At 38.1% G+C, this 23,334-nt stretch overlaps 1 protein-coding gene and 1 long non-coding RNA gene across 14 annotated transcripts in view; one reads left to right on the forward strand and one right to left on the reverse strand.

Annotated features, from left to right (window-relative positions):
* Positions 1–19,479, forward strand: part of LOC144276474 (uncharacterized) — a 35,836-nt gene extending 16,357 nt beyond the window's left edge. The window contains exons 2-4 of the long non-coding RNA XR_013348252.1: positions 10,701–10,940; positions 17,457–17,995; positions 18,997–19,479. This is a non-coding gene — a long non-coding RNA (uncharacterized LOC144276474). The remainder of the gene's footprint in view (positions 1–10,700; positions 10,941–17,456; positions 17,996–18,996) is intronic.
* The window catches only part of NCOR1 (nuclear receptor corepressor 1), a 113,891-nt gene that overhangs the window by 56,894 nt on the left and 33,663 nt on the right, over positions 1–23,334 (reverse strand). For all 13 annotated transcript variants that reach the window (XM_077836554.1, XM_077836563.1, XM_077836562.1 and 10 more), the window contains 9 exons: positions 21,963–22,076; positions 14,798–14,854; positions 13,451–13,503; positions 10,473–10,539; positions 8,490–8,662; positions 6,282–6,372; positions 5,566–5,744; positions 4,968–5,022; positions 4,061–4,162 (listed from right to left, as the gene is read on the reverse strand). In XM_077836554.1, coding sequence (XP_077692680.1) covers positions 4,061–4,162; positions 4,968–5,022; positions 5,566–5,744; positions 6,282–6,372; positions 8,490–8,662; positions 10,473–10,539; positions 13,451–13,503; positions 14,798–14,854; positions 21,963–22,076 — 891 coding nt within the window. The remainder of the gene's footprint in view (positions 1–4,060; positions 4,163–4,967; positions 5,023–5,565; positions 5,745–6,281; positions 6,373–8,489; positions 8,663–10,472; positions 10,540–13,450; positions 13,504–14,797; positions 14,855–21,962; positions 22,077–23,334) is intronic.

Consider the following 23,334-nt stretch of genomic DNA (forward strand, 5'->3'; position numbering starts at 1 on the left):
GGAGAAGGGTCTCCTATTTGCTCTAATCTTTTAATGGGTACTCATGAGTAGTTTTTCATTTACAGTTAAAGATATCACCCTCCGTTGGGCTGAAAAAGTGACGCCCAATGATGTTTAGTGTGTTCATCATGTTGTTTCAGGTATTATAGCCCAATAGCAATCATTTTTTCCAAAAGGTGAAAAATAATTACATTTACACCCATAAAACAAAGGCTCCAGGCAAACAAAACAACATGATTTCTCAAGGCTTTCAATTGCTAGAGAATACAAGTGTCTACATTGCAGTTATGGCTAAAGAAATATTAATAACCACAATAACTATACGCATAAGTACAGGTATTTGACAGTTCTGTAACATAATTTTCTGTAATTTACTCTATAAACAGAAATCCTTACTACAAATTGGTTTACTAACTATTAACACATTTTAAAAGAAAGCAACACAGTTCAGAGCTGAGCAAGATAGGATTCAACAGAAAAATCTAAAATATATTTTAGCATTGTTCATATATACCATGATTCAGATACCAATGTGTTCTTGCCGCTTCATGTATATATAAGGCTCACTAACAGTTTCCCATAATTCTGATGTTTATAACTTGTCCATAATATTTAATCTGGGCTGACAGCTGGCAAACTAAGGCCCCCATTTCTAAGAATTAGGCAGTATTTAACTGGACTCACACAAATAGTCCCAGTGCCTTCCATGGAACTACAAGTCAATCATCACAGAATGAAGGCCAGAATCTGCCAGAGCGGAGTTTTGTTTAACCATATTTAACTTGTACAACTTTAAAGGAGCAAAAGCAGTGTAAGTAAAATTTCCTAGTTCTGACAGGTTTTGGTTCCTGCATACTTCAAAAAGGGTTTTAAAACCAAAAAAGTTAAGATTTGACAAACAACTAGGTCTACAATACGCCTATTTACTTTGACATTTTTTAATATTACTTTGGTGTATCTACACATGTTTTCAAACTGACTACTGCACAATACAGAGTAGTTACTTTTAAGGGACCATTACTAGGAGGTAAGTTATGTATTTTAATCAGATATTTAGGCAATGGGTCAGAGCTAAAAGACATTAAACGTACAAGATCTGGTTTATGAACTTTCATGTTGCCCTCTATACCACAAATTGTTTCACCATAAAAAAAAAAGTTTTAAAATTAAAAGCCAGTTACATGCTTGAACACAGAATATGAGCTTAGCAAAATTGGGTTGTAAAGTTTCTCTTATTCAAATCAGTGACAGTTTAAAAAGGTTACAGTGAGTTATCCTGCAAATAGCAGGTCCTGACTATAATAATGGTGACACATTAAACACTGTACACAAGAACTAAACCACTACTGACTTTAGGATGAAACAGCATATACCCCACCCTCATGCTCAAATGCACTTTGCTAGTTCTGAAGACTTAAGTGTTATAGAGCAACAAAAAAATAAGATAAAAAACTGTCTCGTTCTTTGAAATGCAAGTCATGTCTAAATATTAATCATAATCAGCAGCAGATTGCTGGTATAAAGTGTATAAAAATTCCTCCAGCTCCGCGACATTGTAAGCTGGTATCAGTAGACTCAGACAATTTTGCTCACCAACCTGAGTAATAACTACTTATTGGTAGTAGTCAATATTTGTACATGAGAATGAGAATGTAAGTTAACCTGTCTTGTGTATTTTCATTGTTCATGTTGAAAAAGTTTCAGACCATAAACAGTGAAAAAGTAACAGTAAATTAGGATTTTACATTCTCCTAGTTTTAATAATCTAAGATATTTAACATTGTTACTAAGGAAATTTTTGTTATCCCTTGAGTACCTCAAAACTTGAGCCTACGTTGTCTTATGCTTCATCACACTCAGTAGTATCTTACTCCCCAAACAGTCCAAACAACTTCCATTGGAACTATTTGCATAGCAAAAGCATACTCAACACCAGTAAAGGTAGCACAATCCAGCATTTCCAAGTAGCTTGTATATTGGTCTGAGAAACCAGCCAAAGGCATTTTCTGGGCTTTATTTTCATGGTGACTGCATACATTTTGAGAAAATCTGACTTATTTTAAACAAGTCAATACTCCCCACTTGGAGTTCTCAGAATCTGAAGCCATCATAAGTCACACAGTGATGGACTTCAATACAGTTTGTAACAAAATATCCACAATGGTTAATGTTTTCAGAGAAGAGCTGGCAAAGTATGTAAATGTCTCAACACAATCTCCTGATTTAGTAGTCAATGATTTGTTACAGAGTGCTTAGCTCTGATCAAAGATCTGTTGATGCACACTGCCTACTCTTGAGATGTGTGGCCACTGTGGCAAGAGAGGAAAAAACCTCCTGTGAGATGGCCATTTTTTTACCCCAAGGATACTATCAGGAATTTAATTTAAACAGCTTCACCGCAATAGTGAGGACAGACCTATGAAGTGTTGCCCATTTTAATAGGCATGTTGGAGCATGTTTTCAGCGGGTGTGTTCCAATCTGTTTTAATGCATGAGTACTTGATGTTAATCATTAATTAGATTAACTCTCTCAGCAAGAGAATTCCTTCCCTCTTTCCTTCATTCAAAAAGTTTGTCCAAGTCAATATGCCAATTTAAAATTTAACAGAATTTTACTGCATGGATTCTTATCTATCTTACACGACACTAATGTATTTCAATACAAGAATGAGTTAGAACACCTCTGGATTAGCCATTCCAGGAATAGTTAAATGCTCTGGGCACAAGGGCACAGTACTACAGGATGGTGTGAGAGGGCAGGTTTCTTGCAGTATGTCACTACAAGATCTGCCTTAACTATCAATGATTGGCTAAACTGCTATCAAGAGTTTTGTGTCTCCTATTGGCAGCTAAATCTCCCCAGATCTGTGCAGCCACACTACTTCAAAGTCTCACCAATTCTTCCTTTTCAGTAATGTTACCAGGATGTGACTGATTTCTGCAGACTACTCATTTCTGAGACAAACTAAAGACTGAGACCTGGGGTCTTCCAACCGCAATAGTTCTATAATTTCATCTGTCTAAAAAAGACACTGAGAAGCTGACAAAATTGAACTTCAGTTCCATAAAGTGTTTCATATTTTGTCAAGGAGTTTTGTCCACTATCATTTCTGGTTGTCAGCATCAGTTTAAGGATTCAAACGTTTCAATCTTTGCCATTCATGCAGTCTTTGACTATTTATTTTACAGTTCTTTGACTATTTATTTTATCTGTAGACCATGCTTTCTTTAGTATCCTGCCTATGCCAACACATTTTGCTTCCTCTCTTGATACTTTTCAAAATGCTTTTCAGCTAAATATATTCTCTGCTCTTCTGAAATGGACTTGTCCCACATCCAATATAGTGTTCTCCTCTCCCCTGGCTCCCATTTTCCAACAAAAATTTTAAGTCTCTTCAATTTTCTTTACATCAGTTTCCAATTTCCATGTTAACTCCGGCAGCCTACTACGTATTTCTCATAATACATTACTTTCTTCCTCTTTAAATAATTCCAATACTTCCAAGTGAATTCTTCCTGAATCAGCAAATTGGTTAATTTACATGTATTAACGTAACTGGTCTATTTTTCTTCTTGCTACAAAACGTCGGTTTGACTTTCAGCCTGACCACCAGAAAATTATCACTATTAATTTCTGCTTTTTGACAGACATTGACATGTGAAGTGGTTATGTACTTTCCAATGAACATCGTATGTCCGACCTAATTTCTATTGGCTCCATCATATGATTTACTAATAAATCTGACCTCAATTTGTATTGTTGGGTGCTCAAACAAAATGAATTGTCATAGAGAAAGCCACAAATGAGCAAAGCAAAGATTTATGAAGACAATACTTTTATATAAAAGTTATTTGAAAACCCAGAATTATGGAATCCATTTCTTATTTCAGAAAGGACTAAAAATGGTAGGATTTTAGAAACTATGTTTTCCTATTTTTAATCATAATTTCTTACGCAATGTGCTTGACCACTCAACAAATACACAAAAAGATAGTTCTAATTATTTTACTTGGTTCACACGTGCATTCAAAGAGTCACTCTGAAACATACGTAACATACCTGGTTTCTTCCTCTACGTTTGCCATAATTTCTTCGCACAAGGGCTTTGTAATTCTCATTTTTCTTGGTCAAATAATAATACAAAACACAGTCTGGAACATTCTAAAATGAAAGAGGAAAAATCAGTTTCTGTAACTGAAAAGCCAAACCCTATTAAATACATTAAATATGATGTCATTCAACTATTTATACTATTCTAGTCACTAGATTCAGAGAAGTGTTAGAATTTTGTTCAGCAATTAAGTGGATTAATGCATACAAACAGGAAAAGACAGCTATCCTATAACATTAAACCTCAGCCCATGTATACTCATAATACCCTGCAGCTAGTTTATTCTTTATGATTTAACCTACATTATATAATTACTAGTGGGAAAGCCGCCATTTATCATAATAGCTATAAGTATTTGAGATGTTCTGTCAAAAGTTTCTTGATTGGTCCTAAATTGGGAACCACTTCTTACATAGGCTGCGCAGAATCTCAGCTCTGACTTAAAGGCTGACCCTGCTCTCAGTGAAATACCACTGACTTTAATGGTGCAGATGCAGGACCTTAGAGCAAGCATGCTAGCAGGCAGAGTCAGTTCTGTTGCTAACCAAAAAGTGAGACGAACGGTTAATGCAACTTACCTATTTCAAACAAAACAAATTGCAAAATGCCATTTTCTTTTTCTTTTATCCATGAAAGTAAACACTATTGAGCTTTGTTAGATGTTTAACATGCAATTCGTTTTGCATCATCATTTTATTTCTGCTGACATATAATTACTGCCTTTGCAGCTAATAGGAGATTTGGTTTTGGAAGTTTTAATTCCAAGAAGAGAAAATATTAGCAGGAAAAGTGACTTACATTAGAAAAGTAAGAGACCACACCTTACATAGTGTTTACATTCTAAAAATGTCTTACCTTTCTTTCCAGGTAGGAGGCAATTAGACCAAAGTTCTTGGGATGTTGGACAAACCTTTTATAAATCAGAAATTATTTTTAAATTCTGACTATATATAATCACATAAAAAAAGAAGTCTGGCAAACAATTGTGTTCCATCAGGAACTCTTTCATTTCCAAAAAAGAAGCTAGTTTAACCTACGTGTATAGTTTTCACATTACTGATTTAGGAATATTCAAATTAAATCACGCTATAGGTTAATATAGTGAAAAACTACAACTACTTGGCTTAATTATTTTAATCTGTTCAGTAAATTAAAACATTTTACAAAGTTTCCTGTCTAAAGACAAAGCAAAAAGCAGCAGAAATAAGCAACTGGTTGATGCCTGACCCAATAGGAAAATGCATGAACAAGTCTAAAGCTACATGATATTCCATCCACACAGAACATTCTGCTGTAGTAATCAGAGCGCGTTGGGTTCCCTGACAAAATATCATCACGTGAGTTTTTAACAGGAGTGAGCTGAAAATTAATATTGTTATTAATGTTTACTATACACTTCGACATTCATCTGTCACCTGCAGTGTAATAAAAACAAAGGTAAAAGACTAATTACTTTTCCTTAAATATCTCCTTCTCATGGTCTGTCCAGACATTCATGAACTGTCTGTCTTTATACACCTTCATGGGGTCCTCCATCAGACCATTCATATTAATAAACTTCACTCTTCTTTGTTCTGCATCAAACATCATGGGAGGAATGACAGAGAGCTGACGCATTTGTTTTTCGTTGTTCTATAGACAAAACAAGACAAAGTTTCTATGAATGTTTATGGTTCCTATGTTATTTACTAAATGGTTCTAATGGGCAATACAATACAGTACACAGATTCAGCCCTCTCCATTCATCTTAATCCTTTCACATGGTTTTATTTTTTCTCCTCCAGAAGTTGTGGCCATCCCAATTAATATTCACATAACTGAAAGGGATGAAGGAATAGTACTACACATCACTAACAGCTGTTATAACAGCAAAGGCTTTTAAAAGGAAAGGTTTTCAGGAGTCTCTTACAAGTAAGGAGAAATCAGATGTCAAAGGAAAGTTTCACACCCTAGGTCTACCACAGCAGAGGTGTGATGGTGAAGTCTAGCCCCTAAAAGGAAGATACACGAGAGCAAAGATCCAGGTCATGATAAAACTCACAAAGGGCATCTTGAACTAATCTAAAACAAGCTCATAAAGGAAGAATATCCAAAGTGGATTATCAACATCTCAGTAGAAGGGTCAAATAAATAATTTGCTGCATTGATAAATTGAAACAATGGCCTCACCTCTTGCTCAGAGAGTCCATCAATTATTTCAGAAATCTCATGCTCGCTTCTAGCAATAGTTGCTGAAAGGCCAGCCCCTCTTTGGCCAACCCTAGTTTTTGAAAGAGATCCATAAGTTGAGATTTCACACGAGAAAACATTTCAGATTAGTTTAAATACAGCTCATTTGGGAGACAGGTAACTAGAAAAGTAGCATCACCGAATACCCAATGTAGGCTACACACTGCACTTTTAAATGGCTAATGAATTTTAGATGTGGACTTGGGAGGCCTCATGCTCAGCAAGAAGGCACACGGGAGAATTTCTGGTGTCAATACTCCAAGAATCAGAGGAGTTTTATCTTTACTTCAGTGGGAGCAGTTAGGCCAAAGATGAATGCTTTTGAAAATCCCACCTTACACACACACTTATAGTTAAGTATTAGAATTGTTATAGCAGTGGTATGGAAACTGTTTTGTCCTTAAACAATGCATTCTGCAAAACAGTTTCAATTTCACAAGAGACACCTGGGAATATGTTCAAATTTGCCTTGCACAGATTTAATCAATTAATTACCAAAACAAGATACCACTAATGCTCACTTTAGTAAAGAAAAAATACTGTAATTTTTAATTTGAAGAGGTGTTATAAATTGCAGACCATTTCCCAATCAGTTCTCTCTCAACTAAAAATCATCACACTAATCTCTCCAGAAAGTGGACTTTTTGATAGTGTCAATATTTTAAAGTTTAAGTCACTAGAACATGTGCAACAGAGAACCACCTGTCCCCAACAGCAAGATGGACAAAAATCCTAATGGGCCTTTTCCATCCTGAAAGTATTAATGAAACCAGTCAAATGTATTAAATTGGGTCCAAATACTAATTGGGTCTTAACTGAGGTAACACTCAGAGACCCCAAGCATAGGCAAGGATCTCATTATGCTAGACACTAACACACATAACCAAAAGACAGTCCCTGCCCCCAGGAACTTACAATCCAAGTATAAATAGTATTTATCTTATTTTTTTAAAATAGCTCTCTACCTATAAGAGGCTTCTATTTTTATCTTTAGTAATGCAATAATTCGCTTTCCCCTGTCCTCTCTTTGATCCATTGGAGTTCAGAGCAGGGGACCCCAAGAATACACTATAAGACTTGTTGGCTTCTGCAAGCTTTTTCTGAAGTCATGAAAGTAGATTGTTTAGGAGAGAAGATGGGATGAATTCTTTATGGGGCTGGAAGATTTAAGTCTATTTTTCTGAAGTCTAAGTTTTTGAAATTGTTTTAATATATAGAGAACTTAGGTGCAATTGAAAATACCAAACCAACTTGGTCTATTTTTAAAGCATTTTTTAAAAATTTAAACCCACTGCCTACAAGTACTATAGAACAACTGTCATACTCCCCAAAAAAGTGACTTGAATTGTATTCATCTTACATTGTCCTTTTTGTACAATTTTTCTTAATCTTAACCCAGATATCTCTTAAACAACAAGGAGTTAAATTACATCACTGTATTTCAGTAACCACAGCTTCCTGACAGATGAAACATATGGCAAGTTTTACACAAGTCACTTAATAAAAAGAATTTAATTAAAAGAAAAATCATGTAATCTTTGTCCTTTGTGTGCATTAGTCTAGTGAACATCAATTGTCATGAGACACAAAGGAATGATACAGACATCTGACAGAAAAATATTAGCTACAAATTGACTTCTAGGCCTGAAATTAAATTTTCCCATGCAAAGCTGGAGCTCTGTGCATAATTTACAAAATTAAGGTCCACTTCTGCAAATCCTTATGCATGTGAATAGCTTTCCTCATGCAAGTACTCTTACTAGTACAATCTATCCCTCAAACTAACCATTATGAATTAGCCAATTTCTTACAGGTATCATGGCAGGAGTGAGGTTTGACGAAGGATTTGAAGAGCAGATGACAGGGAACTAGGGAAAAGGTGGAAGAAGGTAGAGCAGTCTAAGATGCCAAACAAACAAACAAACAAACTAATGAGGCTAGCATTGTTGGCAAAACAGAATGGGGAGTTGTGGTAAGAGACAAGAGTAGTCTAAACCGGCTTCAAAATTTAACAACCAGTTCACGCAAACCAGTGCGAACTGGTTCCAGCTCACCACTGCCATTAAGCTGAAACATTTTGTATTTGATAGAATTTAGAAACAAATTGTGACAGTATTTGAGAGGAATATTTAGGTTGTGTGGTATTACCTTTGAAATCGTTCTTGCTGTTCTCTTTGCTTTCGGATTTCTGGGAACTGTTTCTCATAGTACTCTCTTGTTTTACTTTCTTTAGCTTTCCTGCGGGGATTATTTTCTATCCTGTCTACTTTCTTCTCCCATGCCTCCATCAGTTGATCATAACGTTGACAGATTTTCTGTTCCTGTTAAATTCCAAAAATAAAAGTGATGGAATTAAACACTAATATACTATCAGTATTTCACTAACTCAGAGCTCTGATATGTTGCCTTACAAGAGATGCTCAGTTCAGAAGTGCATACAGGAGTTTGCTACTAGTCCGGTGGCTCTTGACTTTATAGGAGATGTGCCCAATTTTAAGGGGGTAGGAGAAGTGGTTTCATCAGTGCAAAAAAAACCTGCAGATTTAATTATTTAACTAGGTTCTTATACTGTACACTTCTCTGTGGTATTTGCGAAATGTTATTGCTGGTTCCTCAGTAACTGATGTTGTCCATACCAAGGTTTTTTGGGTGTTGTCTCCTAAAGGGATGGGATTGGAATAAGTGAAATATATCCCTGACCTCAGTGTTCAGGAGAGGAATGGCTGCCCATAGAAAACTAGAGCCATCTGAAGGAAAGAATAATGTAAATGCAAAGAGATTCCAGGATGGAGATAAAGTGATGTTTAACCTCTTTCATTTTTTAAAAAAGTGCTGTTTCAGACATCACGCAAGGCCAAAAAGGATGTTACTCCCTATAATGGAATTTGCAAAACAGTGCTCTGATAGTAACACTGGTATCTAACATACACACACAGGAATAAAAATGCTTTTGGATTTTTTAAGAAAAAAGTTTTGAATGATGTTTTATCTCTCCATCAATAGTTACTATATAGGGAAAGAAGTCTGGGGGGGGCCTGCCACAGCAGTTACTATAAGACATTGGAAACTGATCTTAAGGCCCCCCCCCTTTTTTTTTTTAATTTTTAAGCATTTAACATTTGGATTGCTTGTTTGCTATTTCACAGAAAGTTAACTAAAAATTCTTATTTACTTCAAAATGAACACTTAAGCTTTAATCATACAGTCATTTTATAAATTGGATTTCCAATCAGATAAATAAGAATTTTGATTCACAGTCTTAATTTTCAAATTCATCGGATTTAGAGGGTACTAACAAGTAATTTAGGCCTAAAAATTAGATTTTGGATAAAAAGTATTTTTCATAAAAGAAGCAAAATTCACTGAAGAAAATTGTCTGATTCTCTATAGTATTTGCAAACCAAAACCTTGCTGGTTTGTGCTAGAACCTGAGAATGAGAAGTGAAATTGACTAGTTTATTTTCATCACCCAAAACAAAATTAAATGTAAAAGGTAAAGAGTGAAATAGATAAGAATTTTTTAAAAATAATCTCAGATTTTATTAACACCACAGGTACAGAAGTTAGTTTTATAAATGTATTTTAACTTGCCTGTATCCCTTTAAGTTTAGGTTAAGGAGGAGAGCATTTAAAAATTAAAACTGGAGTATGTCATTCAGTTTGGAAAACTCTGCTGGTGAGATACAGTGACTATTTTACACTGTTCACCAATGAGTTGTCTGGTATTTATTCAGAAAGTGTTACATTAGTCATCATTTGCTCCATTGAACACATTATGAAATAAATCTTTTCCCCAATAAGATTTCCAACATATTTACTCACTTTCTAGCAGCAGTATATAGATGCACAGTAACTTGAACAGAACAACATTTCATTCATGAGCAAGTTACCAAGTACAAATGTAGCCCTTCCACTTCAATCTGCCTGCATATTCCTGAAACAACTAATATTTCTGACAGCCTACTGGTAAACACAAATATGCAAAGAATACTAACATTAACCTGGAATGTGCAGATTTATACAAAACTGATTTGTGAACATATATGTAAACAAGCATTTGAGTCAATATGCCCAACGAGACACCACATATTTGTCAATACTCTGACTTCCACAAAGATATTGCAGCATTACCCTTTGTTTCCTTGCATGATTTCTTCTCTTAAAAAACAAAATCAGCTTTTTCCTCATCACCTGGTTTCTAGAAAACAAGAGAATTAGAAAAGTGTTTAAAAGTTACATTTTAACCATAGACTTTATCAACATCAGGATCTCAAAGAAGTTACTGAAAATATACATAGAGGTATAGAAAATATGGATGGTTGATTCATCTAACGTTTCTTTTTCTTGCTTGCACCTCAGAAGGTGTTTGATATTGCAGGAAAAATGCCATGAAACTAAAATCCTATTATATGCAACAGAAGCCATCCCTGAAGAGGGAGGGATTGGCCAAGAGACTGATTAAGAGGATCCCAGCCAACCTATGTAAGCCTGGGATTCTCCTCACCACAGATGGACAGGATGGGACTAATAATTGAATATGGCAAAGTTCTGATGACTTGGAAATAAGTGAAGGGCCTTTGCAACTCATTCACTCAAAAGGTATAAATTTACAAGTACATGTAATAATCACCTAGGTCATCAGGATTTGGAACTGGTATACAAAGCTAACTAAGCTGTGGCACTGTTATATATTTTACTTTGTAATATATTATTCCTGAAAATTCAGCGTCCCCGTACAGAGTTTTTTAATATTATAATGAATCTCTCTTTTGTAATTTTGTCTTCTACATTTAAAGATATAGCTATGATGAAAAATTCTAAAAAATTCACCAACTTACTCATGGTCATATGCACGTTCCACACTCACTGAAAGTTAATTTTTTCATAACGTTTGCAGATATATTCTTGAATTTCCTCCCACATGTATAAAAGAACTTTCTGCTTTGCAAATTCTACTATTATATTTCACTTTCAATACTGTTTTCCACTTCGTATTTCAAGAAAATACAGTATTTAGAAGAGTTGTGTATTTAAGTTTAAAGTATTCTCTTCCAAACCGTTCTCAAGCTAATGGGAAATTTTATACTGAAGAAAGAAACATCAGCATGCACACCAAACTGGGAAATGTTGGTACAGCTGATTAGGAAATGCGATTTTTTTTAATTATTAAAATGTAAGGGCTAAACTGTACCAGACATGGCTTATTTTTAGAAATCTCTACAGTATCTAGAAAGTAAATATCGGAGGACCACTGGTCGCATATGCAAAAAAAGATTTACCTCCCAGAGAGTGTCTTATGAAGAAGGTACAGTTTATCAACAAGACTTATTCTGCCTTTATACTGCAGCTAAAGTTAAGGTTGTCTCAAAAACTTCACAAGTGACTTTTTTCCAGAGGGCCTATATCTTAGTTACAAAAGCCTGATGCAGACTACAACTTAAAAATACATAGCCCAAAAAAGAAGAAGTGCAAATCGATCATCTAGTCTGACCTCCTGAATAGCACGGGCCATAGAACTCCCCCAAAATAATTCCTAGAGCAGAGGGTTTAGAAAAACATCTAATCATGATAAAAAAAAGAGATACAGACAACAACAAGAATATGTATTTGACAGTAATGCCATTCATGGAAAGTCAATCAAGAGGTTTAAGTTTCCTAAGCACTTATAAAACAGTTCCTGGAAAGCATCCCACTCCTCAATGCAAACAGCACCTTTCCCTAATTCACAAGACACTCAACAGAAAACATTTATATACCCAGCATATTACAAACCATTATACGTAACCTCAGGATATCCTAGCATCAAATATATTCATTATTTGTACAAATATCAAAGCCACTTATCAGTAAGCAAGTGACCTTACAAAAAACATTCCTAGAAAAGGGTAATTTTGACTTAAAAAAAAAATCTTTATCCTGCTACAAGCATCACAGTAAAAACAAAATATTTTCCCAACAGTTGGTTGTCCCGAAAAACAGGTATAAATTGAAAGCAAAGTGCACCCTCTGTGGAATCCCTCATGAATACTACAGATAGATAGCCTGGAGACAGAGGAATTGTATATGAGACTCTCCGTATATAGGCACAGATTGTTTCCAGTGACATTTTGGAATACATGAGAGCCTTTCAGTTTACAACAAAACATAGGGCTAAAGCCTCAATCATATGATATAACAATGACAGTTTCTGAAATTCTTCTCTATTTTAGTTATGGCATTTTGTAGGGAAAAAGAAGGTAATGTTGCCTTCGAATAGGATGGAAGTACCATTGTATCAACATTTTCTTTCTTCACAGCCTGCTCACCATGATGTCTGCAGGGTGTTGAGAGAAGGGCTCAATACTGATTGGGCATGAAGCTTAAGATGATTAACCATGCTAAAGAATGATTTAGCCACATAAAGGTACTCCTTCAGTTCCTTACTGGATTATAAAGTATGAGGCTATTACTATTTTGACAAAGAAATAGCAAGAAATTATTGAATGTTAACTTTCAAAATCCACACTTTCTACCAGAAGACATAGCAGTCTACTTCATGCAGCTGAATTTAGTTTGTCCTAAGTAACAAATAGTGGAGAAATACATTGTGGACACAATTCAGGGTCTACCACAGAAAAAGGAGGACATCATAGTGTCTGCACAAAACAGGACTCCTCTGACTCTTAACAGTGGCAACATTTAAAAGGCTTCTTGAACACTTTGTTCATGAAGGAAAGGGACAAAGAAATTTAGGCCAAATCAGGCCTGAATTTTAGTTTTGGAAAAAAAACTTTTCCAAAAACCTAAGACAAACAAATGTTTTCTTTTAAAAAAATTCTAGTGGAAAAGCGTTTTTCATTCTCTTGCAGTAGTTGCAAACCAAGTGTTGCAGGATTGTTCTAGTACACAAAAACCTGAAAACTGAATGGGCTAGAAATTGTCTATTTTCATTGAGCTAGCTAAAATAATTGAAACTGAAAATGTTTCATAAATCATATAAAGCAAATGAGGGATTTTGAAGTTCCAATGTTTTGTTACAATAAAACGTAATGACATGGATATGTAAAAACTAGGATGTTTCACTCCAGGCCCTTTTAAAACAGCAAGATTACAAGATGTTTAGTACTTACGTTTTGATGTTTTCATGGTACACCTTTGTGTCTGATGGTTGGTTGTAAAGTGGCTACAAAATGGATTGGCATATACATTAAGAACATTACACTTGTGTTTAATTCTACAAATACATAACATATTAAAGCAACATGTTAAAGCAAACAGAATTCCCAACCTGTGAGATGCAGTGACCTAAAATGAACAGTATCTGATGAAGTGAGCTGTAGCTCACGAAAGCTCATGCTAAAATAAATTGGTTAGTCTCTAAGGTGCCACAAGTACTCCTTTTCTTTTTGCGAATACAGACTAACACGGCTGTTACTCTGAAACCTAAAATGAACAGGAGTTGAAGGTGCTCAGCAACTCACAGAAGGGTTTCTCTACTTCACTGGATTTACAGTCTGAGCCTATAAAGTGATCACTAGCCTAAAGAATTCACTTTTAAATAAAGTTGACTCAAACATTTAAAAAACAAACACTTCTATTTCAAGTTTATTAAAATTTGCTTACAAAAAATTACAAACTGAGCCAGTCAGATCACTGAGCCCGTGATTCAGCGGGGTGCTTATGTATATGCTTAAGTCCCACTGAAATGAATAGGACTGCTCAGACTTTTTAAGAGTTACACGCTTACATGTTTTGCAGGAATCAGGATGAACATATGCATGTGCTTAAGTTCTTTACTGAATTGGCCAAACAGCTGACAAGTTTTAAAAGAGATCTGTTTTAAGTAATGTTCAACAGACTGCTCCCATCAGTGGTCTGGCCTGCTAGCCCATTTTAAAAAAAGTTATATTACATCAGCCACTTTAAATTTCTGGCACATAACTATATGGTCTCTCCTGGCCTGTGCCCATCATTTAATGTTTTGAAACATTCAAAGAATCCTCTTAGGCCATGTCTACATTTACCAGAGATCATGCTGCTGTGATCAATACAGCGGGGGTTGATTTAGGTGGTCTGGTGAAGACCCGCTAAATCGACAGCAGAGCACTCTCCAATGGACTTTACTGGAACGAGAAGAGTAACACAAGTCGATGGGAGAGTGTCTCCCATCGACGCAGTCCGGTCTAGACTCCGCAGTAAATCAACCCAAGCTATGCCGTTACATTATTCATGTAGCTGGAGTAGCATAACTTAGGTCGACTTACTGCGGCAGTGTAGACAAGGCCTTAGCTACAGAAATGGACAGGCACATGAGCCCTCAAGACCAAATACACAGTAAGTCAATTATATTAAGAAAAAAATTAAAGATTTTTTTTTTAGCCACAAGTTTAAGTCATGCAATCATACTTTCTTATGTCTGTTCATCTTGGGAGAAGAATCTCAGAAAGAAAAGCAAGAAAGGCAATAAAGGAACTTACCAGTTCAACTTTTGGACCAAGACCTTCAAAAATTTTATGAGCTTCTTCTGCTTTTTTCTGTGAAAGATAGATATTTTGTATAGTCTAAATATTAATGCAGTTTTATTCAGTAATAATGCAAATTGGACTGTCAAAACTATATTTACCATCTTGCCCCAAGGTCATCTGCAAAGATAAATCCCCCATCCACATTTAAGTCTCTCTTAACCAGCTTCTGCCATATTGCCTATAGTGAATCTGTGTAGCTAGAAAGCTTGTCTCTCTCACCAACAGTTTTAAGTTGGTCCAATAAAAGATATCCCACCCAGTCTCTGTAGTGAATCGAGTTAACATATATAAATTGTCTATGGTTATTCCCCAGACCTTTATCTACTTGTCTGACTTTAAGCTGTGAGCTCACCTGAGCAGGAACCACCCTTCTTAGACATTTGGAAAGCAACTAGCACACAGTGGGTCAGACTGCAAATAATTATCTGAAGGGGAGGGAAGTGTGCTCCATAGCCAGGGAAGCATGATTTAGAAAGGCTGGGTTAAGGTAGCCATTAAAGTAAAGGCAAGGAGAAAATATACAAAAAATAAATCAACCTGTATGTCCAATATGCCTTTTTTCAAAGCTACACTTCACTACAGATTAACCCAACACATCCACCCACAGTACTTGGTGAAAGGGCAAAAAATTGTCTTGTTCCTAAGGGAACAGAGCTGAGTTACTCACCCAGCTTTCACAAGTTCATTTAATCTACCCATCCTTTCTAAACCCTTTCTTTAGCAAACAGACTAAGAGACTATGCAATATACTTATTTTTAAGCTGCTTCCTCTCTACAAGTTAAAAGTTCTACAAGCTATTCCAGGAGGTTCACATACCAGCAAAAATTAAAAAAACAAAAACAAAAACCCAGGTTATTTTTAGAAAGTGTGCTCCGCTAAATTCTACTACTTTTCTACATGTACTATTCTGAACTCAGAAAAATGACAAATATTTTGGAACCCACAGCTGTGCAAAGTAATTACATATCAGGAGAATGGTATAAAATTACCCTAAGAAAAATGGTTTGGTCTCAGAACACAACTAGGGACTGAACTTTATCCCTCTTAGTTGAGTTAAATTCTCTAAGTACAGCTGAGCATTAAAATCAAGAGTTATATCCTTACAATGTCCACCCTCTAACCATGATGCTGTAAAGGTGACTACCTTCTTGCAAAACTGCAGAAAGAGATAACCAAAAGAGTATTGCATACACAAATGTCACAATATTTGTATAGAAGGCAGCAGAAATAACTTGGTTATAACTGCACTCTGCAAAATGCATGCCAAGTTATGCACCATCAATATGCTTAGGATTGTACAATGAAGACAGACCCTGCCCTTGCTGAGTTGAACAAACCTTTGGTTTTAGAATTGTTAATATTTCAAATTCAGCATTTCCTCCACCGTGAGTCAGTTTTGAAATTTAAGGATCAATTTAGGCACAAGAACACTCAAAAGGGTACTAAATGCCCAACACCCTATTAATAAAGTTTTCCCATCTGCTGTCAGACACACAACATATGGTAGTCAACAGTAACCTCAGCATATTGTTAACAGAAGTAAGCATCTGTAACCAAAATTACACTACATTTTTCCATTCAATCCCCTGCACAGCCCACTAAGTTGTTTGCAAATTTCTTCAATCATTTCATTTTTGTCATCCCTTCGTGGGATTCAATGATTTGAGGAAATCTCATAATAAGCACTAGATTAATTTAGAAAGAACATTTCAGTGCTAGTTGTCTAAGAAGAAAAAGCGCTGTTTAACAACTAAAAAGCATGCTTGCTGCTTGTTTAGAGCTTATATCAGTTACATAATACATTTTATATAGGGCTTTTCAGACAGTAACTAGTGAATCCTGAAGTAGTACCCCCACTTCCACAGACAGATAAACAAGGAAGACACTTTTCTTTAACAGGTTAAGAAAACACTTCCACAATATGTAATACAAGTTAGTGTGGTAGGGCTTTTCCATCTTTAACGTCTATGATAACTACTCTGAAACCTATGATAACTGAGTGTCTTTGTAAAGCTCAACTTCTCCAACCTAAAAAATGTAACTGGGACAGAGGGTGAGAAGGAAAAGAACCTCTATCTTTGAAGAATTAAAACCATCACTGAAGAGGTCCACTGTTCTACATTTTCTTACTGTTTTAATTTATAAAGAGGTATAAACACCTGTCCAGAGTTCTGAGACCCTTCACAACTGTTTTAAAATGCACAGGAAGTACCATTAAACACACTAATATTTTGCCCATGTAACTAACCAAAACAGTAAGGCACTCTTAGGCCTGGTCTACACTACGAGTTTATGTCGGATTTAGCATCGTTAAATTGAATTAATTCTGCACCCGTCCACACAACAAAGCCATTTTTTTCGACATAAAGGGCTCTCAAAACCAATTTCTGTACTCCTCCCCAACGAGGCGATAAACTGAAATTAGGTGAAATCAACACTGCCGTTTCAAATTAGGGTTACTGTGAAGGCAGTTCAAAGGTATTGGCCTCTGAGAGCTATCCCACAGTGCACCCTTGTGACTGCTCTGGACAGCACTCTGAACTCGGATGCACTAGCCAGGTGTACAGGAAAAGCCCCAGAAACTTTTGACCTCATTTCCTGTTTGGTCAGGCGAGCTCATCAGCACAGATGACCACGCAGTCCCAGAATTGAAAAAGAGCTCCAGCATGGACAGAACCGGAGGTACTGGATCTGATCACTGTATGGGGAGAGGAATCCGTGCTATCACAACTATATTCCAAAAGACAAAATGCCAACACATTTCAAAAAATCTCCGAGGCCATGAGGGACAGAGGCTACAGCAGGGATGCAACATAGTGCCGCGTGAAACTTAAGGAGCTCAGACAACCGTACCAGAAAACCAAAGAATCAAATGGATACTCCGGGACAGAGCCCCAGACATGCCGCTTCTACGCTGAGCTGCATGCAATTCTAGGGGGGGGCCACCACCACTACCCCACCCCGTCCGTGGACTCCGATAATGGGGTACTCTGCGCCATGCCTGAGGAATTTGCGGATGGGGAAGATGAGAAGGAGGGACGAGCTTGAGGAGAGCACACAACACACCGTTCTCCCTGACAGCCAGGATCTTTTTATCACCCTGACTGAAATAACCTCCCAACTCAACGAAGCCGGAGAAGGGACCTCTGGTGAGTGTACCTTTTAAAATATAATACATGTTATAAAAGCCAGGCGTCTTTTAATGATTAAGTAGCCCTGAAGACTCGGGATGCATTTGTGGCCAGTACAGCTACTGGAAAAGTCCGTTAATGTGTCTGGAGATGGAGTGGAAATCCTCCAGGGACATCTCCATGAAGCTCTCCTGGAGGTACTCTAAAAGCCTTTGCAGAAGGTTTCTGGGGAGAGCAGCCTTAGTCCATCCTCCATGGTAGGACACTTTACCACGCCATGCTAGTAGCAGGTAATCTGGTATCATTGCATGACAAAGCCTGGCAGCGTATGTTCCCGGTGTTTGCTGGCATTCAAGCAACATCCGTTCTTTAGCTCTCTGTGTTATCCTCAGGAGAGTAATATCATTCATGGTAACCTGGTTGAAATAGGGGAATTTAATTAAGGGGACATTCAGAGGTGGCCATTCCTACTGGGCTGTTTGCCTGTGGCTGAAAAGAAATCCTCCCCGCAGTTAGCCACGCCGGGAAGAGGGTGGGGGGGGAGAGGAAGAGATTGGCACTGAGCTGTTTGCATTTGGCTAGCAGGGATCTTCCCTGATATCAGCCACACGGTGGGGGGAGGAGTAAAGCGATCATCCCAGAGAACTGGATGGGAGGAGGGGGTTAGTTTGGTTTCTGCTGCTGCACGTTAACAAGAAAACCACAGCACTAAATGGCCAACTCAACGTGCTTTGCTTGGTATGGGAGAGGAGGGTGCTGCTGTTATGAAGGTTGCAGAAGCCGAAAGACTATGGCTTACCATGTCCACCTTCTGTTGCCGAAGTCTGTTGCCTGGCACTGCGTATGTGATCTCCAACACCAAAGTCACAGGCACTCAATATAAGATGCAAAATGCGACCTTGTACCAAAATCACATGTGCTGTGTAATGTGAATAGTGTTATTCACCGTGAAAGAGTATAGCCATTGTTCTGTAAAACGTATCTTTTAAAATACTTCACTCCCCTTTTTTCCCCTCCAGCAGCTGCAAATGTTTCAAGCCTCCCTCCTCTGTCCCAAAGGCTATCTCAGATAAGGCGGCGAAAAAAATGCACGCGCGATGAAATGTTCTCTGAGGTCATGCAGTCGTCCGGCACTGACAGAGCTCAGCAGAATGTGTGGAGGGACACAATAGCAGAGTACAGGAAAGTGGCTGACGAACATGAGGAGAGGTGGCAACAGGAAGATCAGAGGCGGCATGATGCAATACTGGGGCTACTGCGGGATCAAACAGACATGCTCCGGCGACGAACGGCAGAGGATCACAGACGGCCGCTGCAGCCCGTTTAACCACCCTCTCTCCTCCCCAAGTTCCATAGCCTCCTCACCCAGACGCCCAAGAACGCGGGGGTGGGGGGAGGCTCCAGGCACCCAACCACTCCACCCCAGTGGACAGCCCCAGCAACAGAAGGCTGGCATTCAACAAGTTTTAAAGTGGCCTTTTCCTACCCTCCTCCCACACCCCACCCGGGCTACCTTGTGAGTTATCTCCCTATTTTTGTAATCAATTAATAAAGAATACATGTTTTTTAAACGATAGTGACTTTATTTCCTTTGCAAGCAAGCTGTGATCGAAGGGGGTAGGGCGGGTGGCTTACAGGGAATTTAGAGGCAACCAAGGGGGCATGTTTTCATCAAGGAGAAACGAACAGAAGTATCACACAGTACCCTGGCCAGTAATGAAACTGGTTTTCAAAGCTTCTCTGATGCACAGCGCTTCCTGCTTTGCTCTTCGAACCGCCCTGGTGTCTGGCTGAGTGTATTCAGCGGCCAGGCGATTTGCCTCAACCTCCCACCCCACCATAAACGTCTCCCCCTTACTCTCACAGAGATTGTGGAGCACTCAGCAAGCAGCAACAATGGGAATATTGGTTTCACTGAGGTCTGAGCGCATCAGTAAACTGTGCCAGCGACCCTTTAAATGTCCAAATGCACACTCTACCACTATTCTGCATTTGCTCAGCCTATCGTTGAACAGCTCCTTACTACTGTCCAGGGTGCCTGTGTACAGCTTCATGAGCCAAGGCATTAAGGGGTAGGCTGGGTCCCCAAGGATAACTATAGGTATTTCAACATCCCCAACAGTTATTTTCTGGTCTGGGAAGTAAATCCCTTCCTGCAGCCGTTTAAACAGAGTTCCTGAGGACGCGAGCCATCCCATGTTCATGTTGGTGAAACGTCCCTTGTGATCCACAAGTGCTTGCAGCACCATTGAAAAGTACCTCTTTCGGTTTATGTACTGGCTGCCCTGGTGGTCCGGTCCCAAGATAGGGATACGCGTTCCGTCTATAGCCCCACCACAGTTAGGGAATCCCATTGCAGCAAAGCCATCTAGTATGACCTGCACATTTCCCAGAGTCACTACCTTTGATAGCAGCAGCTCAATGATTGCGTTGGCTACTTGCATCACAGCAACCCCCACAGTAGATTTGCCCACTCCAAATTGATTACCGACTGACCGGTAGCTATCTGGCGTTGCAAGCTTCTAGAGGACTATTGCCACTCGCTTGTGAACTGTGAGGGCTGCTCTCATCTTGGTATTCTTGAGCTTCAGGGCCGGGGAAAGCAAGTCAAAGTTCCATGAAAGTGCCCTTATGCATGTGAAAGTTTCAGAGCCACCGAGAATCATCCCAAACCTGCAACACTATGCGGTTCCCACCACTCTGTGCTTGTTTCCCGAGCCCAGGATCGGCATTCCACGGCATGAGCCTGCCCCAGAAACACCATGATCTCCAAATTGCTGGGGACCGCGGTTTTAGAGAAAACAGTGTTCATGTCCTCATCACCGCACTTGCGTCGCCTCCTGTCCTGGTTTTTCAGGTGCTGGTTCTGCATAAACTGCACGATAATGCATTAGGTGTTTACAATGGTCAGAACTACTGCGGTGAGCTGAACAGGCTCCATGCTTGCTGTGCTATGGCGTCTGCTCAGACAGTCCAGGGAAAAGGGCGCAAAATGATTGTCCGCTGTTGCTCTCATGGATGGAGGGAGGGTTGACCGACATCATTTACCCATAGCCACCCGCGACAAATTTTTGGCCCCATCAGGCATTGGGAGCTCAGCCCAGAATTCTAATGGGCAGCGAGGACTGCGGGATAGCTACCCACAGTGTACCGCTCAGAATGTCAACGCTTGCCACAGTACTGTAGACGCACACCACCGAATTAATGTACTTAGTGTCGACACATGCACTTGACTTTATAAAATCTGTTCCCAAAAATTGACTTCTGTAAAATCAGAGTACTTTTGTAGTATAGACATGGCCTTTGTTACCCCCTATACTTATAGTCCCCTAACCCAGAAATTCCTAGGAAAACCAAGGAATGGACTTTGAGAGCTGTTCAACAGATTAACAGACCAGGGATCTGGTAGATCAGAGTTGCTGCAGTTTTGGGGTCACTGAACTTCTGCTTTTTATTAGCCACTAATGCAGCATAAGCAGCTCTAAAAGTTTGCCCAAATATTTCATCTTTACATTCATCCAAATCCTTAAGTGTCAGAACTCAGATTTTTTTAAAAAGGCATGGAACCCCATGTTACACCCCATATTACTCATCTACAAAATTTAAATGAGAATTTACCACTCAGTCAGGCGTGCCAGTATTTATGTGATTAAAGACAATGCAGGAGATCAAACTCCATGAGGCACTAAAATGTTATCAAAGCACCAATCCAGAGATCAGGGTCTCACAGACTCATTTTCATTGCTTTTGTTTGTCACCTTCAAGGCCCAAAACATTGAGATTTGGAATGAAAATCTCATGCAAGCATTTGTCATTAAAAAAAGAAGTTACTACGTTCCGATTGAAAAATAATCGGAATGGTTAAAATATGAAACGACTGCAGCATATTTAAAAAACTGAAATAGTGCACAAAGAGGAATGTAGCACAATGTGTAAGATTACATAGAATCATACTCAGCCAACCAAATCTAAGAAGCAAGCTTACCCGATTTTCATCATAAATAATTTGGACAATACTGCGGTGTTTCTGTTCCACTGGAGGAGGGGAGACAGGCCTCTCTGGCTCTGGAGGTTTAGCAGCTTCTTCTTCAAGTTGTTGCTAAGAGACGAGAGAAAGAAAATCAGCCATCCGCACCATGTTACCCTAACCAGTAATTAGTCACCAGAGATAAAATATGCATCTGATCAACAGTTTGCTGTGACTGTCATTTCATCATTTAATTTGCAAGGTATGAATGAACAGGGTTTAGTGCCAATAGAAGTGGCAAAAAGACAGTATTTTTGCACTAATATTTGTAAACTAAACCTTTTTGAGGTGCACCCACATCTGTCAAACTGAAACAGGTATGATTCAATTAAATGCATAGTGCTGTGTTCTGGTTTACCAATAAAAATATTTAACTTTCAACCAAAATATTAAAGCCAAGGAATACCAATTGTCTCAAGCTTTCATGCTGAGGCAATACTCCCCCAAAAAGTCTGACAGTATATTAAAATAATGTACTTGAAATCCTGGTTGCTGATATTCTTTTGAACTCCTTATTTGAAGTAACTCCTGTCATTATTATTCTGACAATCCAAAACCATACTTCATGGCAGAAAAAAGTTACTGAACACACACACACACAGAAGTTTAAAAGGTTATAGTAACATCAAACAACCAAATATATGCAATATTTGTTTTTCACAGCAATTAACCTCTTGTGATTTGCCTCTCTTACCAAAACATTCCTTTATATATGAATCAATGTCAGTTTAATCTTTGTGCAGTAAATATCCTTCCCTCCTGCAAGCCAGAAACATACAATAAAGATCAATATACACCTCCAATGTAATGGCTATGTCTACCCCCTTATACATGATTTGCTGTGTTAGAGTGTTGTGTAAGAAATCAGCTTTTAACATTTTATAAAATGCCACGTACTCAGAACAGGATTGAGTCCTAATTTTACAGTTCATTTAAAGTATCTAAGAACTTACAGTACAATTTTTTTTTTAGTTTTAAATCAGGGATTCAATTAATGGTCCTGATCTAATATATATTTCCAAGAAATCTGCATGATCAGTCACTGATTTTGCACCCAAGGAAGTGACAGAGGCAGATCACAAGTGCTAATGCGTGAGTAAATATTGTAAGAGAACCAGACAAGTTCTCTTTTGCTGTTCTAATCTAAGGTATAACAAGCTGGAATAAGAACTCATAAGACTGATTAAATGCTCCAAGAGCATAATGCAGCATTTAGTTTGAAGTTGTTGCTCTTTTACTATATAGCTATTCATCTAAGCAAATTTACAGCAGAATAGTTACAAAAGTCAGTCCTGCATTAAAATATACTGCTTTACTAAAAAAAGTAAGG

Source organism: Eretmochelys imbricata, chromosome 17 (genome assembly GCF_965152235.1).
Source record: "Eretmochelys imbricata isolate rEreImb1 chromosome 17, rEreImb1.hap1, whole genome shotgun sequence".
Taxonomy (NCBI): domain Eukaryota; kingdom Metazoa; phylum Chordata; order Testudines; family Cheloniidae; genus Eretmochelys; species Eretmochelys imbricata.